This window comes from Microtus ochrogaster, linkage group LG4 (genome assembly GCF_000317375.1).
Source record: "Microtus ochrogaster isolate Prairie Vole_2 linkage group LG4, MicOch1.0, whole genome shotgun sequence".
NCBI classification, from domain to species: Eukaryota; Metazoa; Chordata; class Mammalia; order Rodentia; family Cricetidae; genus Microtus; species Microtus ochrogaster.
This window is the reverse complement of record NC_022030.1, coordinates 35,287,777-35,313,887: the sequence shown is the minus strand read 5'-3', so window position 1 is coordinate 35,313,887 and position 26,111 is coordinate 35,287,777. Positions and strand designations below refer to the sequence as shown.

General features: G+C 49.5%; 2 protein-coding genes across 6 annotated transcripts in view; one reads left to right on the top strand and one right to left on the bottom strand.

The window, feature by feature from the left end:
- The window catches only part of Sned1 (sushi, nidogen and EGF like domains 1), a 61,337-nt gene extending 36,587 nt beyond the window's left edge, over positions 1–24,750 (top strand). The window contains exons 17-31 of one of the 3 annotated variants that reach the window (XM_013351615.2): positions 3,948–4,061; positions 4,688–4,801; positions 5,111–5,224; positions 5,826–5,939; positions 6,259–6,555; positions 6,753–6,936; positions 8,442–8,554; positions 9,193–9,474; positions 10,651–10,795; positions 10,867–10,949; positions 11,831–11,929; positions 13,715–13,831; positions 14,389–14,476; positions 18,954–19,036; positions 19,866–24,750. In XM_013351615.2, the coding sequence (XP_013207069.1) occupies positions 3,948–4,061; positions 4,688–4,801; positions 5,111–5,224; positions 5,826–5,939; positions 6,259–6,555; positions 6,753–6,936; positions 8,442–8,554; positions 9,193–9,474; positions 10,651–10,795; positions 10,867–10,949; positions 11,831–11,929; positions 13,715–13,831; positions 14,389–14,476; positions 18,954–19,036; positions 19,866–19,891 (1,973 nt within the window). In that variant the 3' untranslated portion in view covers positions 19,892–24,750. Of the gene's footprint in view, positions 1–3,947; positions 4,062–4,687; positions 5,225–5,825; positions 5,940–6,258; positions 6,556–6,752; positions 6,937–8,441; positions 8,555–9,192; positions 9,475–10,650; positions 10,796–10,866; positions 10,950–11,820; positions 11,930–13,714; positions 13,832–14,388; positions 14,477–18,953; positions 19,037–19,865 lie in introns of those variants that run through there. The other 2 variants (XM_026786059.1, XR_003378168.1) reach the window with 2 other exon arrangements.
- Positions 24,751–25,158: 408 nt separating this feature from the next.
- The window catches only part of Mterf4 (mitochondrial transcription termination factor 4), a 4,478-nt gene continuing 3,525 nt past the window's right edge, over positions 25,159–26,111 (bottom strand). For all 3 annotated transcript variants that reach the window (XM_005361379.3, XM_026786061.1, XM_026786060.1), the window contains exon 4: positions 25,159–25,601. In XM_005361379.3, the coding sequence (XP_005361436.1) occupies positions 25,260–25,601 (342 nt within the window). In that variant the 3' untranslated portion in view covers positions 25,159–25,259. The remainder of the gene's footprint in view (positions 25,602–26,111) is intronic.

Below are 26,111 nucleotides of genomic sequence, written 5' to 3'. Positions count from 1 at the left end.
GGGGTAACAGCAAAACCTTGACTAGCCGGGGGGACAGCACGGTAAAGGAATCACCTCAGCATCAGACTTCTCAACAACAGTGTCAGAGGGGAGAGAGAACGTTCTTTTCAGGGGCACTTGGGTGAGGACAGAGACAGTCACCCTGGCTGAACTGGAGGTGAACACCGTGAGACCTGTAGACTCACACCTGTGAACCTGTCAGAACTGACGGTCCAGAATGTCAAGCATCCTTTCCTATGTCAGAAAGGCTGCTGGCACTTTTCTCTCAGGACAGGGAACCACCCTGAGTAGGGGTGATAGGGAAGGGGAAATGAGCCACAAAGCAGGGCAAATCCCATAGAGCAGGCACAGTGGAGTGATGGCAGAGATGCTGAAGTCACAGAGCAAGTCTTCACACAGCCACCAGTTCTCACCCACAGGAACCTGCAACATGCCTGTGAAACCCAGGCAGGTCTGAAGACAGCCACCCCATTCTCCCACAAGACTGAGACCCGAAACCCAGCAGGAGAGGCCTGCTCCAGCCCTCAAGAATTTAAAACTAACCCCCAGACGCCTCCAGCAACAGTGAATGACCCAGTAACATTAGAGGCAGGCAGATCAGCCTGCAGGCTGCAGGGCAGTGAACAGCTTTCCAGCGCGGGGAAGAAATATCCTACTTAGATCTGTACTGTGTTTACCCTATGCTGGAGGAACAAGAAATCACAACAGATAATCTAGGAAAGAAATTATTGAACTCACAAGCAAGGACTTTAAAATGCCACTATTAAAAAGACAGACAGAAAGAAAGAAAGGAAGGAAGGAAGGAAGGAAGGAAGGAAGGAAGGAAGGAAGGAAGGAAGGAAAAGAAAGAAAGAAAATACAGCATGGGTGGTGGCGCACACCTTTAATCCCAGCACTCAGAAGGCAGAGGCAGGTGGATCTCAGTGAGTTCAAAGCCAGCCTGGTCTACCAAGCAATTACCAGGACAGCCAGGACTATTACACAGAGAAACCCTGTCTTGAAAAACAAAAACAAAAAACAAAAAAAGAAAGAAAGAAATCCAACTGAATGAGATAAAAAAGAAATTTAAATGACAAAATAGAGACTCTAAACTGAAAATGCAACATTATGAAAATTACTGGGATAGGCTGGTTTAAACTGGATTTCCAACAGAATAGACATAGTAGGAAAAACAATCACAGCATAACAAAATTATACAAACTGCAAATCAGAGAGAAAATAATTTAAGTGAATTATAAATTGTGAAAAATTAATTTCTAAATGACAGTGACTATTTGTTGAGAATAGTATTGCCTTAATTCCAAACTACATAGACATTATAAAATTTGAGATTATAGACTAATATTCCTGAGGAAAAAGACAAAAAACTTTAATGAAATATTACTAAATCAAACCTAGTATCACAAAAAAGACTAATGTCTCGGCAAGTGGGATTATCTCAGGAGCAAAGGCTGGCACAGCATCTGAAAGTTGATCCACATTCACAGTATCAGGAAGCAGGAGAAACCATGTGATTCTCATTTGCTCCAGGACAATCTCTCCGCAGACCTTAGCTATTATAAAACAAACTCCTCACCAACTAAAAACAGAAAGGCATTTTTTTTCCTCAGTCAGATTAAGAGCATCCATGAAAACTCTACAACCAACAAAGATTAGTGGTGGAAGGCTGCCCACCACGGGGCCCAAGAGGTCCTCCTAAGGTGAGATGCTGCCATAAAAGGCTTAGCCATCAGCAAGGAAAGGAGGGGTCAGCTGTGTGCACAGAAAACCCTAAGCAGATGCTACCAGAGACGCTGCTGACACAACCCACGGGTGAATGAGATTACAGGAAATGAGGCAGGCTGCAGGACAGTCCAGTTCCCATAGTCTCACAGGGAACATTTGGAGAGTGCAGTAGAATGGTGCTGTGCACAGCAGCGTCGGAGCCACAGCCTCTGCGTGTGTAAGAAGAATTACGTAAAAGCTAAGGCTAAAAGGTGCAGAGAAAGCAGATGGGGAAAATGTTCCTGACAGCTAGAATAACATGGTATGCATCTGATGATTACAGCATTTGTTTCCAGTCATTAATAACAGTGATTGACTCGGGGGGGGGGGACAGAGACTTACATATCACTTTTGTGTGGGAAATATTGGTACACATCTTTTTTTGCTTGAATGCAGAAAGATTCCTTGGACCACAAAACAAAAAAATAAAAAACATGCGAAAGAAAGAAATGGACAAATTGGGGTATGTAAAAATTCGGAAGTTAAAGCTTTGAAGAAAGTAACAGAAAGCCAGAGGATGTGTATATATGACTATAGATAGGTCAGTTAGGTCTCAAGACAGAGACAGACAGAGGACCAACTTCAAGACTACCTGAAGAATGCCAGTGAATCAATATGAAAAGAATAAGGTCAATAGGGAGGGAAATAGGCAAAATGCACTTCATGGAAGAAGAGCTGTAGGAGGCCAACGGACATGGAAATGAGCATTTTACTTTGCAGTAATCAGGGAAATGTAACTGCCAATCAAGCAGCGAGATGCATTTTGCTGGCCACATCTGAGAAGTCCTGAAGCCCGTTGGTGAGAACATGGACAACAAATTGTCTTATCAGTCGCTAGGGGGACTCTAAGTTGCCAGAAATGCTTGGAAATGATTTGGCAATTTGCTTGTTGAGCTGACTACCAATACAGCCTATGTCTCAACAATCCCATTTCCCAGTAAACCTGAGAAACTCACCTATCTACACCAGGTTATTTGGAGAACTTCTACAGCAGCAGCCTTTGTAGTTACCAGAAAGAGAAAAAAATCTCTAGCGCCAACTCAAGTGTTCATCAATAAGAAGTATGATACAATCAACTTTGGAGCATTAACAGCAGAGGCAGCGGTGAACCACAGGGACCCACACAGTATGGAGGTCTCCCACTAATGAAAGGTTAAATGAGAAAGAACACCAATCATGGCACTCTGTCAAAGTTCAGAAGCAACAAAAACAAAGCCATGTCTTGTTCAGGTAACTCAAAAAAGTTTAGGAACTGATTTTAGACCTGGGAATGGTGGCACACGCTTTTAATCTCAATACTCCAGAGGCAGGAGGATCTATGAGTTCAAGGTCAGCCTAGTTTACAAAAAGAGTTACAGGCTGACCACAGCTACATAGTGAAATCCTGTCTCCAAAAATAATTTAAAACACAATTTTAAAGAGACCAAAAAAAAAAGACAGAAACAGGTGTTGGGTGTTGTACAGCAGGGAGGGACCTGTAAGCTGATAGAAAGCACCACTCTGGCTTCTGGTCCCAGCACTGCTACTCACCACCATTGATTTCTTTCTTAAAATGATGTTTAGATTTCTTTACCTTACGTGTGTTAGTGTTTTGCCTGCATTTATGTGTGTACACCATGCGTGTAACTGAGGAGGCAAAGAGCGGACACTGGATCCTCTGGAACTGGAGTTACAGAGCCACCATGCGAGTGCTGGAACCGAACCTGGGTCCTCTGTGAGAGCAATAGATGCCCTTAAGCGCTGAAGGCCCCCACCATTTATTTACTTCTCAAGTGTGACATTAGACTTTTCTCAAATCGAACATTCAAACTCAGGAGCACAACTTCTGGTTTAAAAGCAGCAGGTGGTGAATGTTTTAAAGCCACAGACTGTCCCCTGAAACATGCTAGTTTCACGTGTGTCTGCTACATAAAGAAATAGCAAGGTCAGACATCAGGCGTTTCCTGCCAAGCCTGGGAGGCTGTGGGTCCAGCAGGTTTTCTGGGAGACTCTTGAGTGGTTCAGAAGCAACCCCAGTCATTGTGTAGCTAAGAGCCGGGCATGAGACCTCTACAGATGACCCTGATTTGGCCTAAGCATCAAGGGGTACTGTAAACTTGTCCCGGGCCTTGATGCTACTTTCTAACCATTTGCGTCTAGAGTAATAATGGCTGCCTTGCTTTGTTCTTGGGATCTCTCCTTAGAAATAGATGAGTGCCAGTCTCAGCCATGCCTGCATGGAGGCTCCTGCCAGGACCTCACCGCTGCTTACCAGTGCCTCTGCAGCCCAGGGTACGAAGGAGTCCACTGTGAGCTAGGTAAGAGGTCTGCTCAAGACACTGGGGTTCCCCAGCATGGCCACCTCGTTCCACCACTCCTTCCCTTGGACAGAGCTCTGCCTAAGTAACCATCCCATCCCCTCTGGCTCTCCGAGGACCATTCTTATGGCCAGGACAGATTTTAAAACGTCTCTGTCCCCACCTGTCCTGGGGACTGAGAGCTCATCTGAAAATCCTTGGCCTAGGAATGAGACTCAGGCCTGGGGGTGGGGCAGAGGAGATGGACAGGTTGGAGAGAGCAGAGGCCTGACCAATATAGGACAGGGTGAGACCTGCATCGCCTGAGTGGGGTGCTGAGCCCCAAAACAGAGACGCTGGCTTCTGGAAGGGCAAAGCCTAGGAGCTGTTCCCAGTTGTATGCTAGAGCGCATTCAAGCACGGAGGACAGAAGCAGCCACAAGGATGTTAGGGATGCTCCATTAGAGACAGGCACTATACCAACCAAGAAGGAACAAGTGTTAGTGACAGAAGAAAGGCTGTGGTCCAGAGTTGGGACCCCCGGGGCTGAGGCCTCAGGGCCTTGCTGATCGTCAGGGAGCAATTAGAATTCTGGGGGATATGCGGGGAGCTCCAGCATAAGTCAGTACCATCCCCTGTCTATGCAGAGACAGACGAGTGCCAAGCACAGCCCTGTAGAAATGGAGGCTCCTGCAGGGACCTCCCAGGAGCTTTTATCTGCCAGTGCCCTGAAGGTTTCACTGGAGTCCACTGCGAAACAGGTAGGGTTCTTTCAGGTGGGTCCCACAGAACCAGGGCTGCTAGGAGATCGGAGGGAAGTCAGGAGCCATCCTCTTGCTGGACAAGCCACCCAGGGAAAGAAACCCCCCAAGGCTGTGGTGACCTGGAGGGAGGAAGGAAACTGGGTGGTGGGAGGGATCCCCAAGAGCCCCTCCTACCCACAGGTGCGCCATACCCCTCTCCTGGCCACTGCTCCTTGCCTCCCCCCTATCCCTTCTTCCCGCTGTACTCTCCTCCCTCCCCCAGAGTCCCTCCCTGCAGCTCGGGCCAACCCTTTGGGTGTTCTCCAGAGGTGGACGCCTGTGCCTCCAGCCCCTGCCAGCACGGAGGCCGGTGTGAGGACGGTGGTGGGGCCTACCTGTGCGTGTGTCCAGAGGGCTTCTTTGGCTACCACTGCGAGACAGGTAGGATCTCAGGCCTCTCTGCCCACTGGGGGCCCTTCCCTAGCCCTCTGATCTCCTTGGTGGCCATGTTTGCTGCCTTCACCTTCCTCCACTTCCACTTCCAGGAAGACAGGCTCAGTCCATAGCTCCACATCCACCCTAACTGGCTCTGCTGTCCCTGGAGTGGCCGAGCTTACAGCCACAGGGACCCACACTCACTGTCATTTCTGGGGAGAACTCTCTCCCCTATTAGCACATGGTAGGTCCCTCAGCCAGGCCTTTCCTGGCACTGGCGCTGGTACTGGTAGCAGCTTATCCCTGCTCACCACTGCTCCCAGCACCAGAGTACTACTGGACAGCATTCTAGTCCCATTCTAGAATGGTGTCTGTCTCAGCTTGAAACCGAGCCCCTCCTGAAAGGGAGCACCTACTTAGAGCCAAGACTGTTTTGGCTATGCAGTGCCTGGCAGGTAGCACTTAGCTATACACGGCACAGAGAGACAGCAGACGCCATAACACCACCCCACTCCTCCCCGACTTATGTCACCTATGCAACAAAAAGGCCTAGGTACAAAAAAAAAAAAAACCAATTCCCCTTCTCACTGCTATTTCCCCCCCTCAGTGAGTGACCCCTGCTTCTCTAGCCCCTGTGGGGGCCGCGGCTACTGCTTGGCCAGCAACGGGTCCCACAGCTGTACCTGCAAAGTGGGCTACACAGGCAAGGACTGCACCAAAGGTGAGGGCCAGGAGCTCCGGGAAGGAGGATGGAGGAGCAAGGGGGCCAGAAGGTAGGCCAGGGGCCAAGTGGGAAAGATGGGCAGACAGCTGCTGACCTAGGTCCCCTTCTTGAGAGCAGGGAGGTGGTACCAACAGCCACACATGTGGAAACACAGACTTCCAAGGGTCATGGCAGCCCAAATGAGAATGCTCCCTGCCAGCTATGGCCTGGGTGACCAAGCCCCAGAACCAATCTAGGTGACTTGACTGGGGAGCTGCTCCTTCAAGTTTAAAGTCTAACCCCTGCACCTTCTTTGTGTTTGGTGACAACTCTGAAGAGCTCCTCCCACCAACAGCTCTCAGAGTAGAGAGGGTGGAGGAGAGTGGGGTCTCCATCTCCTGGAGCCCACCTGAGGGCACCATGGCCAGACAGGTGCTGGACGGCTATGCGGTCACCTACGCCTCCTCGGACGGATCCTCCCGGCGCACAGACTTCGTGGACCGGAGCCGCTCCTCTCACCAGCTGCGAGCCTTAGCAGCCGGCCGTGCCTACAATATCTCTGTTTTCTCCGTCAAACGAAACACCAACAACAAAAACGACATCAGCAGGCCCGCAGCGCTGCTCACCCGCACCCGTGAGTTCCTGAAGGTGTCCTGGCCACCGCTGCCCAGGGGAGGAACCTGTCCCTACCTATGGTTTAGTGGACATCTCTGTGTGGGGGCTGCCCTTCCTATTGGGTAGATCAGAGATCAGGTAGAAAGGAACAGGCACTGGGCTGGGCAATGAGGAGCAGGGGGTATGACATCAACTGAGCATCCTGTGGCCCTGCAGGACCCCGCCCTGTGGAAGACTTTGAGGTCACCAACATTTCAGCCAATGCCATCTCAGTGCAGTGGGCTCTCCACAGGATCCAGCATGCTACTGTCAGCAGGGTTCGAGTGTCCATCCTCTACCCTGAGGCCTCAGTGGCCCAGGCCACTGAGGTGGACAGGAGTGTGGACCGACTCACATTTGGGTAAGAGCAGTTGCCTCAGGAACACAGGGGCCCAGGGTGTTGTTTGTGTATCCATACACTTACCATCCTTCACCTGAGTGGGGCTGGGGCCTGAGTGAGCCAGCCTCACTGGGGACATGTACATGTGCGTGCGTGTGTGCACATGTATGTGTGTGTGCATGCGTGTGTGTGTGTGTGTGCTGTCCTACCTTGTGTAGCCCTGAGCCTACAAACAACAGTACTCTAGCAAGGACCCCAGAAAGTGTAAGAACGCCCTAAAATCCAGGTTTATTCTAGGTTTATAGGTGTGTCCTTCACAGAATTGTCCAAACAATTTTTTCTTTATTTTTTTAGATTGAGTTATTTAATTTTACGTGTATAAGTGTTTTGTTCTCACGGATGTCTGTGCACCTTGTACCACAGAGGACTCCCTGAAAGTGAAGTTATGGATGGTTGTGAGCCACCATGTGGGTGCTGGGGATGGAACCCAGGCCCTCTGCAAGAACAAGTGCTCTTACCCACTGAGCCACCTCCCAGCCCTCTCAAGACCTCTTTCCTAAACCAGTCATCCAGCTGTGCTGAGGACAGGCTATCTTTGTTCATGGCCTCCTGGGTTCTTTTCTTCATCCCTCTGCAGACCGCCTGTCTCTTCAGTCCACTTGTTATAGACTGCGCTCCTGTTTTGCTGCACATCTGTTTTTCCATCTTGGCCTGACCTCCAAGGCGGCTGCTTAGATCTCTGTCAGTAGATCTGCATCATGTCTTAGGCAGCTCCTGACCTCTTCTCTTCCCTTTGAATGTGTCATTCTTCCATAGTTGTGATTTTTTTTTTTTTTTACTAAAACTGCACATTTGAACCAGGCAATGCAGAACTCCAGGACTGATTCTCCTCTTCCATTTTGTTTTGGTTTTAAGTGTTTTGTCCCTTGGCTTGCATGGTCACTTTCCCCATTTTCTCTGGATATGCAGCTGGAATACCCTGCTCCTTAATGCCTGGCTCCCCAAATAGGAAGAAAAGAAAACTGAAGTTGGCAAAGGGGCACTGGCTTTTGAATTCTCTGGATGTTACATCACTGGGTGCGATGGGTCTAGCAACAGTGGAGGGGGGCAACAACTGTGGCCCCCATGTCCTCTGTGGTCAGAAGCAGCAAGTGGAGACTCCTATCACTTAGAGTGAGGTTTCTTTCTGCCCTGCCAGCATTCTGAAGGTTGCTCTAAAAGCCAGACCATGGCCGTTACATGGATCCACACAGAGACTTTCTCGGGTTGTCCCATTTCTGGACTTCCCATCTGAACATTTGTCCTCTGACCACACTGTGGCTATGTCCAGATGCTTCTCTCATTTCACTAGATAGTGGGGAAACCTCCCAATCCTGGACCAGTACAGTCCAAGGGCTGACCGCTGATCTGCCCCTCATGGAGATGCCCTCAACCACTAGCAGCAAAATACCCCCATTCCTGGTCACACAGAGCTAGCTAGCCACAGACCCCTATACATCCCTCTCTTCCTTGCCCCCTTCTGGCAGGGACCTGCTGCCAGGAAGAAGATACACTGTGCGGCTAACCACCCTCAGTGGGCCTGGGGGAGCCGAGCACCCCACTGAGAGCCTGGCCTCAGCACCACTGAATGTGTGGACCCGTAAGTAGACAGGCAGTTTCTCCCTGCAGTCCTCTGTCGCACTTGGCACCCTCCTGACATTCTGTCCTTTTCAAAGTGTCCTTATACTATAAGCCCAGCCCTTGACCTCCCGAGATCTCTTCCCCGAGGCAGAAGCCCTCTGCCAGAGACATTGTCCAAGACTGCCTCCAGCACCTGAGAACACCAAGACATTCCTCAGTGTGCCCTCTGTGGAACACATCAGAGTCCAAGGAGCAGGCTGGGATGAGGACACCAGGGCTTTGGGGCCATGTGACCAGCCCACTCTAGAAGCATTTCTTGGCATTGCACATGCTCTTTCCATGATACGGATTGTGAGAAGGCAGGTTGTGAGCTGTGGAACTTAGTGAAGCAAGGATGACTAGTGAGAACAACTCTACGCCTCCCAGACTCAGGACTGCCCATTTGTGGCCCTCAGACACTTGAGGAGGCGTGTTGGACAAGTGATCTAACCTCTGCACACAAGTTCCCCACGCTCCCCTGGGGTGACAGTGTCACCAGTAACCAAGGCTGGTTTCAGATGCAGCTCCTGATCCCTCTCAAATCTTAGGTGATGTTTTTGCCAGATACCTTTTGACCTGACTCTTGCTTTCTCCCTATGTCCATTCCTCCTTGTTCAGGGCCTTTGCCTCCAGCGAACCTGACTGCCTCTCGAGTCACAGACACCTCTGCCCACATGGTATGGGATGCCCCCGCTCCAGGCATCTCACTGGAGGCTTATGTCATCAATGTGACCACCAGTCAGAGCACCAAGAGTCGCTATATCCCCAATGGGAAGCTGGTGTCCTACACGGTGCGGGACCTGCTGCCAGGTCGGCGGTACCAGCTCTCAGTTACGGCTGTGCAGAGCACGGAGCAGGGCCAGCTGCACAGTGAACCTGCCCACCTCTACATCATCACCTGTGAGTGCTCTGCCAGGAGGGGGCTGGGAGCCGGTCAGACCCACAGCTGCTGCCTGATGTTCTTGGGGTGTGGTGTCCTTGCCCAGAGGAGGTAGAATAGACAACTGGCATGGGCCATTCCTGGGAACAGAGACACAGGCATGAGAATGGCGACTTTTTACCCACGGGTAAGAAAGGACAATTGACAAGGTTAGCAATCTGGAAATACATGTTTGTCAAGCCTTCACCAATCCAATCCAGGCAGCCTTGGCAGCAAATGCAGGACCTCATCCTGAAAGAGCCACCAAGCAGGCAAAAAGGAAGAGGTCCAGGCCTGACCCAAAAGGAGTCACTGAACATGAGCACAAGAGGGGCCAGAGACCTCAAGTGGCTTGGGAAGACAGGAAGGGGCATTTGGACAGAGAAGAGCGAGTGCGAAAAGCTGGGGTGGGACTTTTAGGTCCCAAGGGTGACAGAGCGCCCTGCGGGAACCCACAAGTGTTCCTCATGCCCTTTATTACATTCTCAAAGCTCACACGAGGGGGGTGAAAAGCTTCATTGGGCCGAGCACAGTGAGAGGACAAGCAGGAGCACAGGGACAGGCAGCAGGGCCTAAGAGCAGGGCAACGGGCCAATGGAAGCCTTCCTGGGCCCCTCCTCCTTCTTCTTCCCAGCCTGTGAGGTTGCTTTGTGACACAACAGGCTATACAGTGCTTATCTGCCATGCTAATTCTCAGTCCCAACCCTGCCATTCTACCAGCTGGGCTCCTGGCATACCTGCCAGGTAGAAAGCCAGGTGGGGTCTCACTATGAGCCTGTCATTACAACAGATCAGAGCCAGGATGGGGCAGATAAAGGAGGAGGCAGAAGGACACTCTAGGGTGACAAGGCCTGAAGTTGCCCATCAGGGAAACTGCTGACTCACAAGGCTGTGATCCAATCTGCTTAGCAGATGAAGGCTCTGCCAGGGAGTGTCAGAGAGCTGGCCCTTCTTCCAGACCAGCGTGCCTGTTGTAGCACAAATGCATGGCAATTGCTTAAAAAGGATATAGCAGATGATACAGGCTTCTTGGGCAACCTGTACCCCTCTCTGCCCTTACCTAAGCAGAGCCAGGTGTGAGCCGCCACTTTCCTGCAGTAGAGGCAGACAGGGACACCAGGCGACCTAGTTAGTAGCTTCTCCTTCCTTTTCTGCAGCCTCCAGGGATGGCACTGACAGACGTTGGCACCAGGGAGGACACCACCTACGGATGCTCAGAAACAGACCGGCCCCTGTGCGCCTTCCAGAGCTGCGCCTGCTCAATGACCACAGTGTCCCTGAAACACCAACTCAGCCACCCAGGTACACATGCTAGCCCCAGCCCTGGGTTCCTAGGCTGTGCTCAACCCTTGACCCTTCTACCCTGTCTGCAGGTTCTCAGAGCTTGTAGATGGAAGAGCAAGAGTGAGTGCCAGGTTTGGTGGCTTACCCAGCAAATCAGTCACTGTGAGATCACGTGAGTATTGCAAACTTCCTGGCACCAACTTGGTAATCAACCTAGTGGCCTCACTGCCCTTGCCCCTGGCATAAAAAATGTTGAGGCCCTTAAAACTAGATTGCACTAGCCTGTGAGTGCTCCACCAGCAATCACGATCCTGACCGTGTGTAAGGTTTTAGACTTCTAGGGCAGCAGGGAAGGAGCCCGCCATCCACAGTGGGAAGGCTGACCAGGTTAAGGGCACTCCAGGAGTCGCCTGTGAGAGGCCAGGCACCGAACCTCATGGGATTCCCCAGCTCCTTGGTGACTGAGAACGTTCAAGGGTGGGGAGCAGAGGGCATGAATAGGGAGGGGAGGGGCAGTGGGGAGCAGAGGGCATGAGTAGGGAGGGAGGGGCAATGGGGAGCAGGGGGACCATGACAAAAGGACAACACCAAGCCAAGTTTGCGAGAGAGGGGATACCTGCTGGCAGGCAGGCTGAGATGTGGAGTACCAAGGCAGAGGTCATCAGACTTGCAGACACAGGGCAACAGCAATGCCTATGGGCAGATTAAGTTCTGTACAGGTGATTTGCAGCTGGGGCCAAGAGCCCAGGCTGTTGAAAATGCTGAAAAAGAAGAAAATATATCTACCCACCCAGGAAGCAGGGAGAACCTGAGCCTGGGAAAGTGAGAGAGCACCACACCTCAGCCGCACAACAAGAAGCCTCCTTAGGAGGCAGCTCGGAAAAGTAGAAAGCATGTCTCTCAGAGGGGCAGTGGGAACGAGGCCCAGCCTCAATGGGAGACAGGGCTGGGACCACAGTGCTCTTTGCCAGTGTGTAGCATCAATGGGTGAGCTGGCAGGGATGGGCCTAGGCATGAAGCAAGGGCCATGTGGTCACCCTTAGCTTCTCCTAGAACCCACCACTCCGGTGCCACTCAAGAACACAGAGGAGGCCCCTGAGCAGGTCCGCCTGGCCCTCCAGCTATCCAAGAACAACAGCAAGGACCCAGAAAGTAAGTCACATGTGTGGAGGGGATGGGAGCTGGCTATTCTTCATAGCTACCACAGTGAGAACACCACAATGGGAAGTTAGGAGGCACAGGTTCTGCCCTAGGGGCAGCTGGGCAGCCCATCTGGAAAACAGTCCCCTGCATCATGAGTGAGAGGGGCTGGAGAACAGGGCCAACCCAGGAAAGATGAGTCCATCCTGCCTCTTCCCAGTAGCCACCCACACCTTGCCCCTCACCTGCCCTGGGGATGCACCCAGCCTCACTTCAGAGAGGAGGTACTGAGTCAGGCAAATCAGTGAAGAGTGCCCACTGAGCAAGTCCTGCCTTGTGGGATGCCCTCCCAAATCTGGCAACCTATAGGGCTACTCAGCCTGTACCATCTGATCAGCCGGCTCTCCCCACACAGCATAGCGTGTGTTTCCGGACCTCTGGGCTAGCAGTCGGCAGCACAAACCGATGCCTGCTCCTTCAACAGTCAGACTCTTGCTCTGTCTTCCCTCTGATCCCTCTAGGGATTATGGATGAGAGTTTTATGGATGAATTCTTTTTTTTAAAGATCTATTTATTTATTATATATACAATATTCTGCCTGCATTTATCCCTGTGGGACAGAAGAGGGCACCAGATCTCAATACAGATGGTTGTGAGCCACCATGTGGTTGCTGGGAATTGAACTCAGGACCTTTGGAAGAACAGCCAGTGCTCTTAACCTCTGAGCCATCTCACCATCACCTAGGACCCAGAACTCTTTCCTCCTCTGAGTCACATCAGGGTCTAGACTGTGTTCACCCAGCTCCAAAGAAGACCTGAATACCTGTGGGAGTGTGACCCTCAAGGTCATCTCACATGAAAACTCTGCCCTCCAAGGACACCTGTCCCTGGTAAGGGCACTTACAGTACCAGAGGGTACATTTGCAACCACAGGGCCACTGATCCCTGAACTCAATATTCTCCCCAGCCCAGGGGCACCTGTACCAGCTCCAGTGTGTACCCTGTGTGTACCCTGTGTGTGCCCTGTGCACACTGGGAGGATGGTTTGTAACATGAACAATAAAAACCCAGAGGCAGATATTGAGGTTCAACCTGAAAACCAGACAAGCAAAGCAGCCAAGCCACTAGAGAAGTCTCACCTCTGCCAAGGCTGGGTGACTGCAGACTAAGCAGACAGAAACTCTCTCTCCTCCCATTTCTATTCCCTCTAGTGCTGGGATTAAAAGTGTATGACTCCCTGGTACTGGGACTAAAGGTGTGAGTCACCACTGTCTGGATTTGTTTCTGTATTGAAGATACCCTGCTGCTTTGGGAGTGAATAAAACAGACTCACTGGATAATCACGGGGTCTCTCTACGCAGCCCAGGCTGGCCTCTAACTTGTGATCCTCCTGTCTCGGTTTCCCAAGAGGGATTACAAGCGTGTGCCACCATATCTGGTTTGCTTCATTCTTTAAAGCCTAATATCCTGTTTTGTTCACTGGAAAGGCCTTAGGCAGGACAGCTCAGGCTGAGTGTCAGCTCCAGACATGTTTCCACGAATGCAGGAAAAAGGCAATTTTCAGACCCAGGCAAGATATAGACTAAGCCCAGCATCCACTGTGTCAGACATAAGAGTTGGCAGGACTGTGCTCACTCACCTGAAAGGGTTCTCGTTAGACAAAGATGGGAAAACTTGAAACCAAGAACGCTGATGACAGCTGTTCTTGTGTACTGGGCCAGATTACCAGGAGATGCAGCCTGCAGGACTGGCAGGCCTCCCCAGGCCCTGAAGCTGACAATGCCTTCCTGTTCCCAGGTGCCCCTGGTAGCTGTTCAGAAGATGCCTGTCAGAATGGAGGCACCTGTGTGCCAGGTGCCAATGCCCACAGCTGTGACTGCAGACCTGGGTTCAAAGGCAGACACTGTGAGCTTGGTGAGTCAGAGCTGGCTACTGGCCTCGGGGCAGCTGACACAGTGACCTGGGACTTGGCCCTGGGAGGCCGAGCATACAAACTGGCTATACTTAAGGGCTTCCAATCCGAGAGACTACAAGGCAGGAGCCAAAAGAGCCCAGGTAGGAAGGATGGTGGATGTGGGACCTGAGGGATGGACCATGAACCAACCACAAGGGGCATGGGGCTACTCAAGACACTGCCTAGGAGAGAGCCTAGGAAGTCAGGAATGGGTGGTGATTGCAAGGAAACATTTCAGGCGCTGGACTGATGATGAGAGGGAACATATGAGAGAGAACCAAAAGTGTTTGAAGCTCCCACAAAAACATAAAATAATTCCGAGGCCACAAGAACCTTAAGGAAAACCAACGTGCTGAAACTGAGCGCCCTGAGGCAAGGCCCCAAGTCCAGAAAGTAGCTGACAGATCCCCAGGCTCGCACAGGCTGCAGGGCTCTTTCCAGGCAAAGGTCTCTCTTGAGAGGCAGAAACAGAGCCTCCTCCTCAAGGCTGCCTTTCTTTCTCCTCTGTGCCACACAGCCTGTGAAAAAGTGCCTCGCCCCTGCACGCGGCTGTTCTCGGAGACAAAGTCGTTTCCTGTCTGGGAAGGAGATGTCTGCCACCACGTGTAAGTCAGCTCCGCCTCTGCCCTTGTGCCCTGGTGTTGTGACTTTATTCCCCCCCACCCAGGAGGGACAGACACTGCAGGCACTGGCTTGGGCCACTTCTGTCTAAACTGTCTGTCCAGCCCATGAAGCCCAAGCACTGACTCAAGAGAACACAGGCTGAGTCCCATGCATGGAAGCCCTCACACAGTCCCAGGACCTGACTCTCCTCCCTCCCTTAAAGCCCGAACATCAATCAGCACATGAGAGTCCCAGTCCCGGCTCTACTACTACCCCAGAGTGATGTGGCGGTGAGCAAATCACTCCTGCCACAGTTTCTCCACCTGGACCAGGAGGAAGGACTGCTTGTCTCATCCCTTGAGACCCTACCTGCTATAGCACTCACGACTCTGGGTCAGGTGTCTGAGGGTCTGCTGTGCCGGGCTGTTCCAGGCACCCAGGGAGCCAGATCCTGTGCTCTAGATGAGGACAGCCATAGCAAAGGCACATCTCTGCACAGTGTAGGAGAAATCAGAGAGTGCCCAGGAAGGGAGAGAGATAAAAGCGTAAGACGAGGAGAACAAGGAATAAAGGGGACAGGAGTAGGCTTCATGGGAGAGGGACACTGAACAGACATGGAGGAGGTGGCGCTATCAGAGAGAAAATAATGTTCCAGACACCAGGTACATGTGTTGCAAGGTGCCCAATATGTCTGAGGAACAGAGGCCAACAGAGCAGAGAATAATTTGGGAGCAGAAGACAGGAGGGTTCCTGGGATCTTGGAGACCCTTAGACAGACCGTGGCATTTGTTCCCCATGAACTGCAGAGATCCTAACGGGCTCTGCGCAGACGGTGATGTGTGACCACGTTGTTCAAGCCCCTCTGGATGCTCGGAGGAGGAAGCAGGTGAAAGAACAGAAGGAAAATGGCAAAAAGTGTCCCCAAGCTTGAAGCAAAGTCAGGCTTAGACAGAAAGGGAAGAGGTCAAAGGTCCTAATCTGTATGGGTTTAGGGAAGCAGCCTTGACCACCATTCACCCTGGACCCACAATGGCAATCTGATGTTAGTCTGCACCTACCAGTCCTCCAGCTTCCAGCTCTTCTGGTTACACCAGAGCCTGCCTCTGTGTTGACGCCCCCGTCATGTGAGGAGAATCCTTCATTCAGCAAACTTTCTGTCCTGCTCTTGTAACCTATATGTATCTTTGAAGAGACTCCCCTTAGCTAACAGAGATGAGTCTTGCTTATATTTTTTTCTGATTGGTCTTACTAGAGTTTAAATCACTTTACAATTATCATAATGGGTTGTGTGGCTGGGTTTAAATCTATGTATCGATTTATATTTTTTTTCCATCTGAACCTTATTGCTTTTTCCTCTTCTCTGGCTGGGTCACCGATTAGAATGGTTTCATTCTGTCCCGTAGTCACTCTAGTATTTTCAATGCACAGCTTCAGTTTGTCTCCACTTACCTTGAGTTACTTGCATACAACTGCAGTTACAGGAGACTTACTCCCATCTACAGCAGGAGACGTCACAGTACTGTCAGCCACTTATCGCTATGCAACGCTGAAGGCCTTGCTTTTCCAATACTCATCATTCCTTTGTGTAACTTAAGATTCCATCTGGTATCATTTTCCTTCTCTGGAAAACTTACTGGAACATGTCTGAGGACACAGACTCATAGGTGATGGTTCTCTGCTCTCGTTGGTCTGAAAGACTTTTGTCTAAGCCTCACTTTGGGCATTTTTACTAAGTATAGGATGATTAGTTGACAGCTCTGATTCTTGTTTCAGCGCTCCAGGTTAGAAGTATCTTTATGACGACATACTTGGCACACACAATGAAAAGGGAGGATTTATTTTGGCTCGCGGTTATAGAGGTTTCATTCCATGATGGTGGAGGTCAAGGTGAAGTGGAAGAGCTCCTGGCATGGCTCCCTGGCTTTCTCCTTTATCCACTTGTACAGTCTGTGGGATGGTGCCATCCACATCACAGCAGCCTTCTCTTCAAACAAACACCCCCAGACACAACCAAGGATGCTCTTTACTACCTCATGTGCTTCTAGGTGCAACCGAGTTGACAAATTTAGCCCTGTCACCACCCATGTCTTCTCCATCCCTGTAGCGCCTTTTTAATTTTCTCTTTATTGCTGTTTCTGGCCAGCTTGATCATGTGTTTTGGTTTTGATAGTGTTTATTTTTATTCCCTGAGTATTTATTTATTTACTTATTTTGAAGTAGTTTCTCTTTGTAGTCCTGCCTGTCCTGGAATTAGCTAATGTAGACCAGGCTGGCCTCAAACTCACAGAGATCCGCCTGCCTTTGCCTCTGGAGTGCTGGAATTAAAGGGTTCCTTCTCTGGAATTTGTTAATCTTGTATTTCTGGGGCTTTAGCGTTTGTCAAATCTGAGCCATGTTCTTATCTTCTTTGTTCCTCCATTTCTCTTCTCTCCTAGAGCTCGATTATGAATATATTTAACTAATATTGTCCCTCGGGTCACTGTAGATCTTTCCATTGTCTTAGTGTTGTGAACGGTGTATATGTGTGTATATCTATGCTTCCTGTTGGGTAGTTTGCACTGCCATGTGTTCAACGCCACACACCTTCTCTTTTGCATCATCTAGTTTGTTATCAATCCAATTCAACAATTCAACTGCAACTTCAGATACTTGTTGATGGTTGTTGGATTAGATTTTGGGGGGGGGGTGTCACTTTTTTTTCAGTTTTAAGATTAAACCCAAGGCTGCCCAGCAAGTACTGTGCTACTGAGCCCCAGCACAGACACTGTGTTTATCATTGTCAGCTACTTCTCTCTTCATTTTGCTGATATTTTTCTTGAGCTTATTGAACATGTGGAACAAACAAGTAGCAGATACTTCAGAGTTTACTCTCATTTGATTTTTGGTTCTTACAATTTTTTGAATGTATAATTTATCAGATGCTGAACATTATAAGTTTCATATTACTGGGTGGTGAATTTATTTGAATTCTTTTCAAAAAAGAGATTTTTGTTGTTTTCTGCAAGGCAGGCTTCAATTACAGTTTGGTCCTTTTGAGGATTTAGGATGGTTTTAGAGACTTTATCTAGGGCTAATTTTACCCTCTTCTGTGGCACTATCTTCCTGGAGTCAAACAAGATCTTAGCACTCTTGGCTCAGGTCTGGCCTTGCTGCTCAGGACTGCAGGCCTGTGTGTGCACAGCTCGCCTCTCATGGCAGATTTCCAGACTGCCCCCATGGATCCCTCTCTACTCCAGAGCACCCCCAAGTTCCAGCTGCCTCTGCCTCTCCAACTCGAGCCTGCCTCCTCAACACTGACCACTGCCTACTCCCAGCAAATGCTCCAGCCTGCATGCAATATTCCTCTCACGTTCCCCTCTTCTCAGGGCATGCGATTTTTCTCAGTTACGCCCCCTCTCCCCTCCAGTTCTCTGGTAGCTGAAGCTAAAGGTCAACTCCAGGTCCTCTGTTCCCTGGCAGCCAGAAGAAGTCCTACAAACAGTCCTCCCAACTAGTGCAGGCAGGAGCTTCTCTGCCAGCTCCCTGGTTTTCTTTTCAATGGCTCAGACATAGAAACTCTAACAGGCCCAAGCACAGTCCCATTCCCATGGAATGCTGAGAAGATCTATGAGTATATCCCGCTACACGTGAAACGGAGACTTGGGAGTTAAACAGGCTTGCTGGCATAGCTAATTAAAAATGGGATGGGCAGGCTTCATCAGGCCTCCTGGTCCATACTGCCTGCCTTTGAGGCTTCCAGGGCCAGACTTCATGAAACATTCATAGAACAGAAGAGTGGGTTTCCTGATTAGCTTTCTACTGTTGTGACAAAGAACAACCAAAAACAACTTGGGGAGGAGAGTGTTTATCTCAGTCTTTACAAAGGGCAGGAACGTAACCACGACAGAAACATAGAGTCAGGGACTAAAGCAGAGTGCACGAGGAGTCCTGCTTACTGACTCCCTCCCCACAGCTCACTGGACAAGCTATCTTATACCATCAGGACCACCTGCCCAAGGGTTAAACTAGCCACGCCAGTCTGGGCCCGCCCACATCAACCATTAGTCAAGAAAAGGTTCCTACACACTTGTCAGACTATAGACCAATCTGATAGAGGCATTTCCTCAATTAAAGTTCCCTCTTCCCATATGACCCTATCTTGTGTCTTGCTGACTAACAAAACAAACAAGCAAGCAAACAAATAAACAAAAACACTAACTAGCACACTGAGTCAGAACGTCCCAAAGCCTCAGGACAAGTGGCCTGTCCCAGCAATGTCCTGTCACTGAAATTTCAGTGACTCCTTTCACCACCTAGGTTTTGTCAGCATTTGTGAAACGGTACCCTGAAATGAATACATCTTTATGCACGCTAGACTTTGCGTACACCTCCAGTAACACTGTATTAAGAAAATAGTGGGCTCTCCTCTGTCCAACCTAGACGAAACAGTTAGACGCCTCTCCCGGCGTCTGGTTTCACAGAGTTTCCTTGTGACAACAGGTATAAGAAAGTCTACAAAGTTCACCAGGACATCTGCTTTAAAGAGCGCTGTGAGAGCACAAGCCTCAGGAAACCCCAAGCAGGTACCCCTGGGGCCAGGCTGCCTTGCGCAGTTCTGTGGGTGGGTGGGTTGGAGCAAGCCAGGCTGTTTGCCCAAACTCCAAGCAGGTACACCATGGGGCCAGGCTGCCTTGTGCAGTTCTGTGGGTGGGTGGGTGGGTGGGTAACAGTAGTGGGAGCAAGCCAGGCTGTTTGCCCAAACACCTCACGTGTGGCTGTACCCTGCTCGGAAACGGATGCCTACACCCGTACGTGTGGGGGCACAGACAGGCCCAGCGGTGCCTGGAGGCCGTCACTCGGGTCCTTCACAGAGAATCAGTGTTGTAATGGGAAAGCACAGGATGTGACTGACAGACCCAAGTGTATAAGCACAAGTTTAGAAGATCCTTTTACACCCACTCACAGCCAGGCTTCCCCCCAGTTCAAGGTAGTCACAAGCTGCATGGCTGTTTACGATCTTGCTCAAAGTTCTACTGAGAGCATCATGTTCCGACAATGAGAGTCCACCTTCAGGTATGGTCTCCATGACCACCTGAAGCCACACATCACATCCTTGCTCTGCATGACTAAATCTGAGGAGAGGCAGCTGCAGCATGCAGTCACCAGGAGCGCTGCTTGACCTGAGTGTGTTACTACCTCCCAGGGCAGCTCTTGCTTCCTTCCACACTCTTCCCACAATGCCAGGGTACTTCTGCTCAATCCCCATATGCATCCACCAGACTGAGAGGGCAGATGCCGGCAGTCTATATGCGGACTTGGCTGGGTTATAGATGAGGAACAGAGAAGATTAAGGGTGGGGTTTAAGGTGCACAAGGTTCTTTTTCACTAAACTGGTTTTCTTCATTATTTCAGGAAACAAAGTAACAGTCAAACACTGAAGAAATCTTAAGGAACACTCCTTCATACCAAGATCTGTTGAGAACTGGAGACACCATCACACCCAGCACCTTGAGCACTGAGGTCCTTTACCAGACACTGATGGCACAGACTCAGCACTGTGCTCTTACAGACCCAACCAGGAAGGCTCCAGAACTCCCTGTAGATACAACCTGGTCTGGCCGTGAATACGAATCTGCTTTCAGGTGGAAATGAGACTTTAAGGGGGGAGGGGCATCTCTCTCTCTCTCTCTCTCTCTCTCTCTCTCTCTCTCTCTCTCTCTCTCAGCAGATCAGTTACAGCGAGGCACAAGAATCACCTGGCCCCTTTAGGGCAGTGGGCCTGGGTGGTAGAAGGATCAAGGATGCCAAACAACCCTGGGGGTGCTGGGAAGGCTCTAAGGAAGTACCCCCAACCCTATGAATGGCATTCTACTGGTAAAATAGGGTGGGAGCCTTGTCATGTAACACCCAGGTGATCCTAAATGCAGCCTCTCATTGGGGGGTTAGGGTGGATCCTGGGATTCTAAGCACCAATATCCCTGAAATGAAAGAAACTTTGCCTGTTTGCTCCAGCACGCCCCACCCACCTCCCCATGTATAAACTGTGAGATGTTAAAGGGCATTGGATGTTTTTCCACAACAGTCTGGAAAATACTGGGTTACTCTGCGGAGACCCCTGTATAGCCCAAACTCAGCCCCACAGTGACTTCCTATTGACGTGACATAATTGGGAACGACAGATTGGCTGGCCCAAGATAATTTACTCCCCTCCCTTGGGAGAGCCAGAACAGTTCACTTTTCCTGTGTTGGGAGAGAGGCGTATCTGGAAACTAGCCACATCAGCAGTCAGCTTTTTCTTCTACAGTGGAGGACATGAAGGAGAAATGTCACCCAAAGGCCTAAGAACAACCACAAACAAAGGAGCTCCAGGCAACACTCATCCTAAGGAAAAATGCTCACAGTAAGGGATAGGACATGAGCAAAGGTGATCGGGGCATCAGAACAGCAGGCTCTCGGACATCAAGCAGCAGGGCCTTTGAAAACCTTGTATGAAGAGCAGCTGACAACACTCAAATCCTGTCCGCTCAACAGCATCACCTTTCACCTCAGCCTCCAAGAATGCAAACACAAAACACCTCCAACACTTGTGAGCAATTTAAACCCAGGAAGATCAAGAGTCAGTCCAGAAATTATTTGGTTTTAAAATATTTATATTGCAATACGTCACTTGAAATATCAATGTATCTTTTAAGAACTCACCCAGAATGCCCATTTTTATAAAAATTAATAATTCCCAGCTACTTACCACAAACTGACTTATAGAACACTTATTTCCAGAGCAACAGGGAAAACAGACAGGAAGCACGCATGCGTGCGCGTGTACACACAGACAGACAGACAGACAGACAGACAGACAGACAGACACACACACACACACACACACACACACACACTCACGGAAAACACCATTCAAGGCTGCCCTAGGAAAATGACCCAGTGCCATCACCAGAAGGCAGCAGGGGACCAGCAGCCTATTGATTCAAATTTAAAGGACAGGCTGAACCCAGGTGTCCTCATGGAGGTTCCTGTGTTCTCACTTCCACCCTCTGCATCACAGCCAGCTGGAATTCTGGCGATGCAAGAATGAATACAGGTCCCCTGGGGAACAGTGCCTGCTGCCCCCAGAGAAAGATAGCATAAAAAGGAGTCTGTTTGCTGCTCCTGCTTCTAAAGGGTCAGCAGGTGCTGGTAACACTGCCCACCTCAAGAATTTTCAAGATGCAGGAAGATGAGGTCCAAAACTTAACTTAAAAATGACAGGAGACAAGTTCTTGGCTGTAGTCAGTCTCCCCTAAGATCTCTGTCCTCAGATTTCTAGAAGATAGACAACCAGATCCGCACACCCAAGGATTCCTGCAAGGGAAGCCCTGAAGCATCTGCAATCTTAACCCAGGCTGCTGTTTGTGCAGCTGTAGCCAGTACCTCTGTGAGCAGTGAGTGTGCAAATTACCTGGGTTAGCAGGCTTGGTCAGTGGTGCTTCTCTATGCCCGGAAACCACCCCAGATTCCAGCATCAGAGAAGTGTCTCTTGAACCCTCAAAACCTCAAGAAGAAAGGTCTCAGCTTTCACAAGAGACGCAAAAAGGGCCACATGGTAACAGAGGAGCTCTACCCTGCTCCTCTCATTTATACTGACCTAAAGAAATGCTAATCACTACTACTACAGAGTTTAGACACTTGGTCTACAACTCAGGAGTTGGCAGGGCAGACAAATGCTCAAGCAGTATTTTGGGTTTTCAGATGGCGTGACCTCTCTGGTACCCACCCAACTCTGCTACTGTACTGCCAGCACAGTCACAGATGTAGACAGACAGCATGGCTGTATCCCATTAACTCTTCATCCACAGAAACAAGTGGTAGGCCACAGTTGGCAGTACCTGGCTTAGATCTAGACCTCGGTCTTCTGTACAGAGACATCTCCTGAAGGACAAACTGCCATCAAGGCATGAAGACCCCTGAACATCACAGAAGGAGCCAAGATCCTTGCTCAGAAACCTAAGATATGCATCCACCATAAAGCAGCAAGCGCTACTCTGTTCACATCTGAAGGGAGCACAGAGTGGCACAGGGCGGGCAGGCTCCTGGAGACAGTGCCCAAGGCGTCTTGTAATCCGTGCCTCAAGTAGATGGTCTGGCCAACAAAGACAAACACACTTCACCCAGCCTGTTTTCCACTCTACTCTCAACAAGGCTCTAAGCAGCTGCCTTCTCCTGTAGTGAGGTCGGAAAAAAGATCCCTCGAGAACAGAGCCTACCTGACTGGAGATCCAGCACCAACCAGAGGCCTCCTGTCCTCAGTTCATAAAAATGTACTTTGAAGAAAAACATTTATTTTTACCAAATATTGTTGAGCCTGTGCAGTATGCAATTTTTTCCTTTTCATGTCAAAAACTCACAGTGGCTTGTCTCCAGAGACCTGGGGGGCCAAAGACAGGGCTCAGAGACCAGCTCCACAAACATCTATGTCAACTTCCATGCGACAGTGAGACCTGCCACCACCCCGCTACAGAAGCTACAGCATTAGCAGTGAATGGCAAGACCAAGTGACATCGCTGGAAACGTAGATGAAACCTTTATAGTAATGACCTCAGGAGCCTCACCCGCCAGGCCAATGCTGCCACATTCCCACTTCCAGTTGGAGCCTATGTTTCAGACAGGACCCAGCCCACTGCACAATCCTTCCAGTGTTTCCCAGTGGAGACAGACTTGCTGGTGCTGAGGAAGTCGTGGGTAACATTCCACACATGCCTCTGCTTTCTCACACGTCTTTCGGAAGCAGATGTGTGTCCTTCCAAAACAGTCACTGTCCACTTGGGAAATGTCACAATAGAATCAGAAGACTGACAAGGTGTAAAGATTTATTTGGGGGCCAAAATGAAGACGCAATCATGAGTTGTTGGGCTTACCAACTGTGTTTGCTAATCCAAACACAGGATGAGCAGACACCTAACTAAGCTCAGGGTTAGCATTCTATTTAGCTTTGATGGAGCCCAAGGCCAAATATCCTACATTCAGGGACAGTGGAGGTCACTTCAGTGCCACGAAGTAGAAGAGTGAGCAGCAAAGAACGAGCATCACTGTTCTCAAAGAGCTTTGCCTATGGCCAAGAACAGCCAGGAGGCATTTCCCTTCTCTACTGCCTTCGGGCTGCTGGAGGCAGACAGGACGGCTTGCTGTGTCTTACTTTGTGTTGAGAGTCCAACAGGCAAAGACACAGCCTTGCCAGGGGTTGGCCTGCCTCACAGACCTGCCACAGTGGGAGCTCTGATTGCATGGGAGTCTTGGGATGACGGCTTTTCTCTGTGAATGTTCTTCTCTTTGCAGTCAGGCTCTAGGTGAGTCCAAAGCCTCCGCGCCTTGGTGCTGATCCCTCACAAAATACACCTCAGATCCAGCAAGATCTCTACTTTAGACAGAAATAAGTATGTCAAGCCCATTTACCATCCAAATGTGGTATGGTCACAGTACTTTACTGGGCCAGGTCTTGGAGCAGTTTCTCAGCTTGGACACTGCTTTGTGGACCTGATCATTCATGTGCAGTGCAAGGGAGGGTATTTTGCTGGCTTCTACTCTCAAGATCCCAGGGCCCTGACACACAGAAAAATCTCCAAAGATTATCAGATATCTTGAGAATCAGGGCATCCCCATGTGTGCATTGGGTTCTGTCTATATAGGAAACACAAGACCCATAGAGGGATTTCACATGACTATTAAATGTCACTAAGTAGAAAAAAAAAATATTACCAAGCATTTCTGATTTTGGCTCTACCATCAAAAAAGCTTTCTGCATCACCAGCCCTGTGCGGTTTCCTGAGGAAGGGCCACAGACAACTTCCTAGGAGGCCTCAATCCTCTGAGCCTTAGCTCCATCAAACCAGGCCTCTCCTCAGAGCTCGCCTCATGCCAGCACCAGTACTGAAGAGCACTCAAGACACTCACCGTGCTCCCCAGGGTGATATCCATTCCAGGGTATCTGAAAGATCCCTACAATAAACCAAAATCAGACCTGGGGTCTGTGTTCTCCATCTATCACACAAAAGGCAGAAGGGAAGTCCCTCAGAGACCAGCCCCAGCCCCTGAAGTGCTGGTTTTGAGCCCGTTCACTCTGGCAGCACAGGCTAAATAGCCAAAGAACCAGGCCTTGAAGTGGCTATTAGCCACGAACCCACATGAAGGCCAGCTTGCCCAAGCAGGAAGGGTCAGCATCTCACAGATGAGAAGAATGTTTTGCTAGTCCGAAGACTGCAAAACTAAACACATTACTAACCAACGCCTTTCACTCTGCTGTACACTGAACACATTAGAGGGCCGTGAAATGATGTCGGATTAAAAACATGACTATTTTGTGGAAAACCTGCTACTTGTTTTCATAAAATAAAGTGCTATGACATACTACCCTCATATTACATTCTCATGATTTTACCTTTACTACCACAAGGAAACACGCAGCGGCTCTTGAGCCGGAAAGCACCTCTTTCTCTACACGATTTCAGAATTAACACCAACATATTTCAACAGAGAAAAAGATACCAAACTTGGATGGGTGGCATCCCCTGGATTTTAACAGCTGAGTCCTTTATTTAGGATGTAGTGGGCCGCCACAGAAGCCACTAGACTGCAACAAAGCATCTCCTATTTGGTTTGATGTACCTACATCTCCAGTGGATCATAACAGTTTCTTTTTTTTTTCTATCAAATGACCAGTGTTAGTATGAAAAATGCTCGAAGATCCAGGTGATCGCCCCAAAGCTTTGAGAGTACGGGAATGATCTCCAGCATCTCTGGACCCTTTTGTCCCATCCTCCATCACAGCTGCTCTTCATCTTCCTCATCATCATCATCCTCCTCCTCTTCCTCTGATGCATGGCTCTCAGATTCCTCTTCTTCTCTATCCAAGAGCTTTTTAAAAACCTCAAACTCCTCGGCAGAGGAACGTGCTGTCCTGGCCAAAAACTCAGCTTCAGAAACCCTGAGAATGTCCTTCAGTAAAGGGTTAGGGATCTGTGTCTGTCCCTTCTTATCAGGGGTTTGGTACTGTCCAAGGCGTTCCAGGTACATGTGTCTCTGCTTGATCTTGGTTATTGAATACTGTAAGAAATCATTCTTGACTATGTCCAGATGCTTAAGTCCCATCCTAAAATATGCATACTGGAAGACACAAACATGTTTAGGAATCTATGTAGAGAACCTCAAAGCCTATCGTTCAATTCAAAACAAATGTTAGTCCAAAAACATTAGAAAAGAATTGCCTGTAGCTACTCTCTAATACCAACACTTGTGTGAAGTCTGACAGTTTTCAAAGCATTTCAAAATTCATGCTGAGAAAAATGCTGCAGAAAACAAATGGGTGTGTTAAGTTTTCTTTAAACAGGGGAACAAACATTATGAGTATAGAAAAATCCAACCCAAAGATGCTTTGGAATTTTAAAAAATGTGTGAGTGCACAATTATTTGAGTATGTTACAGAATGCCTGTGAAGGCCAAAGGCCAGCCTAGGTGGTTTACAAGCCTCCAGGAATTCGCCTGTCTCTACCCTACAACTCCCCACAGGGGTGCTGGGGCATTGCACATTCAATTTTGACAGGTCCCCAGAATCTGGTCCTCATGCTGGCACAAGGGTTTTTATTTGTCTGTCTGTTTGGTTTTTTTTTTTTTTTT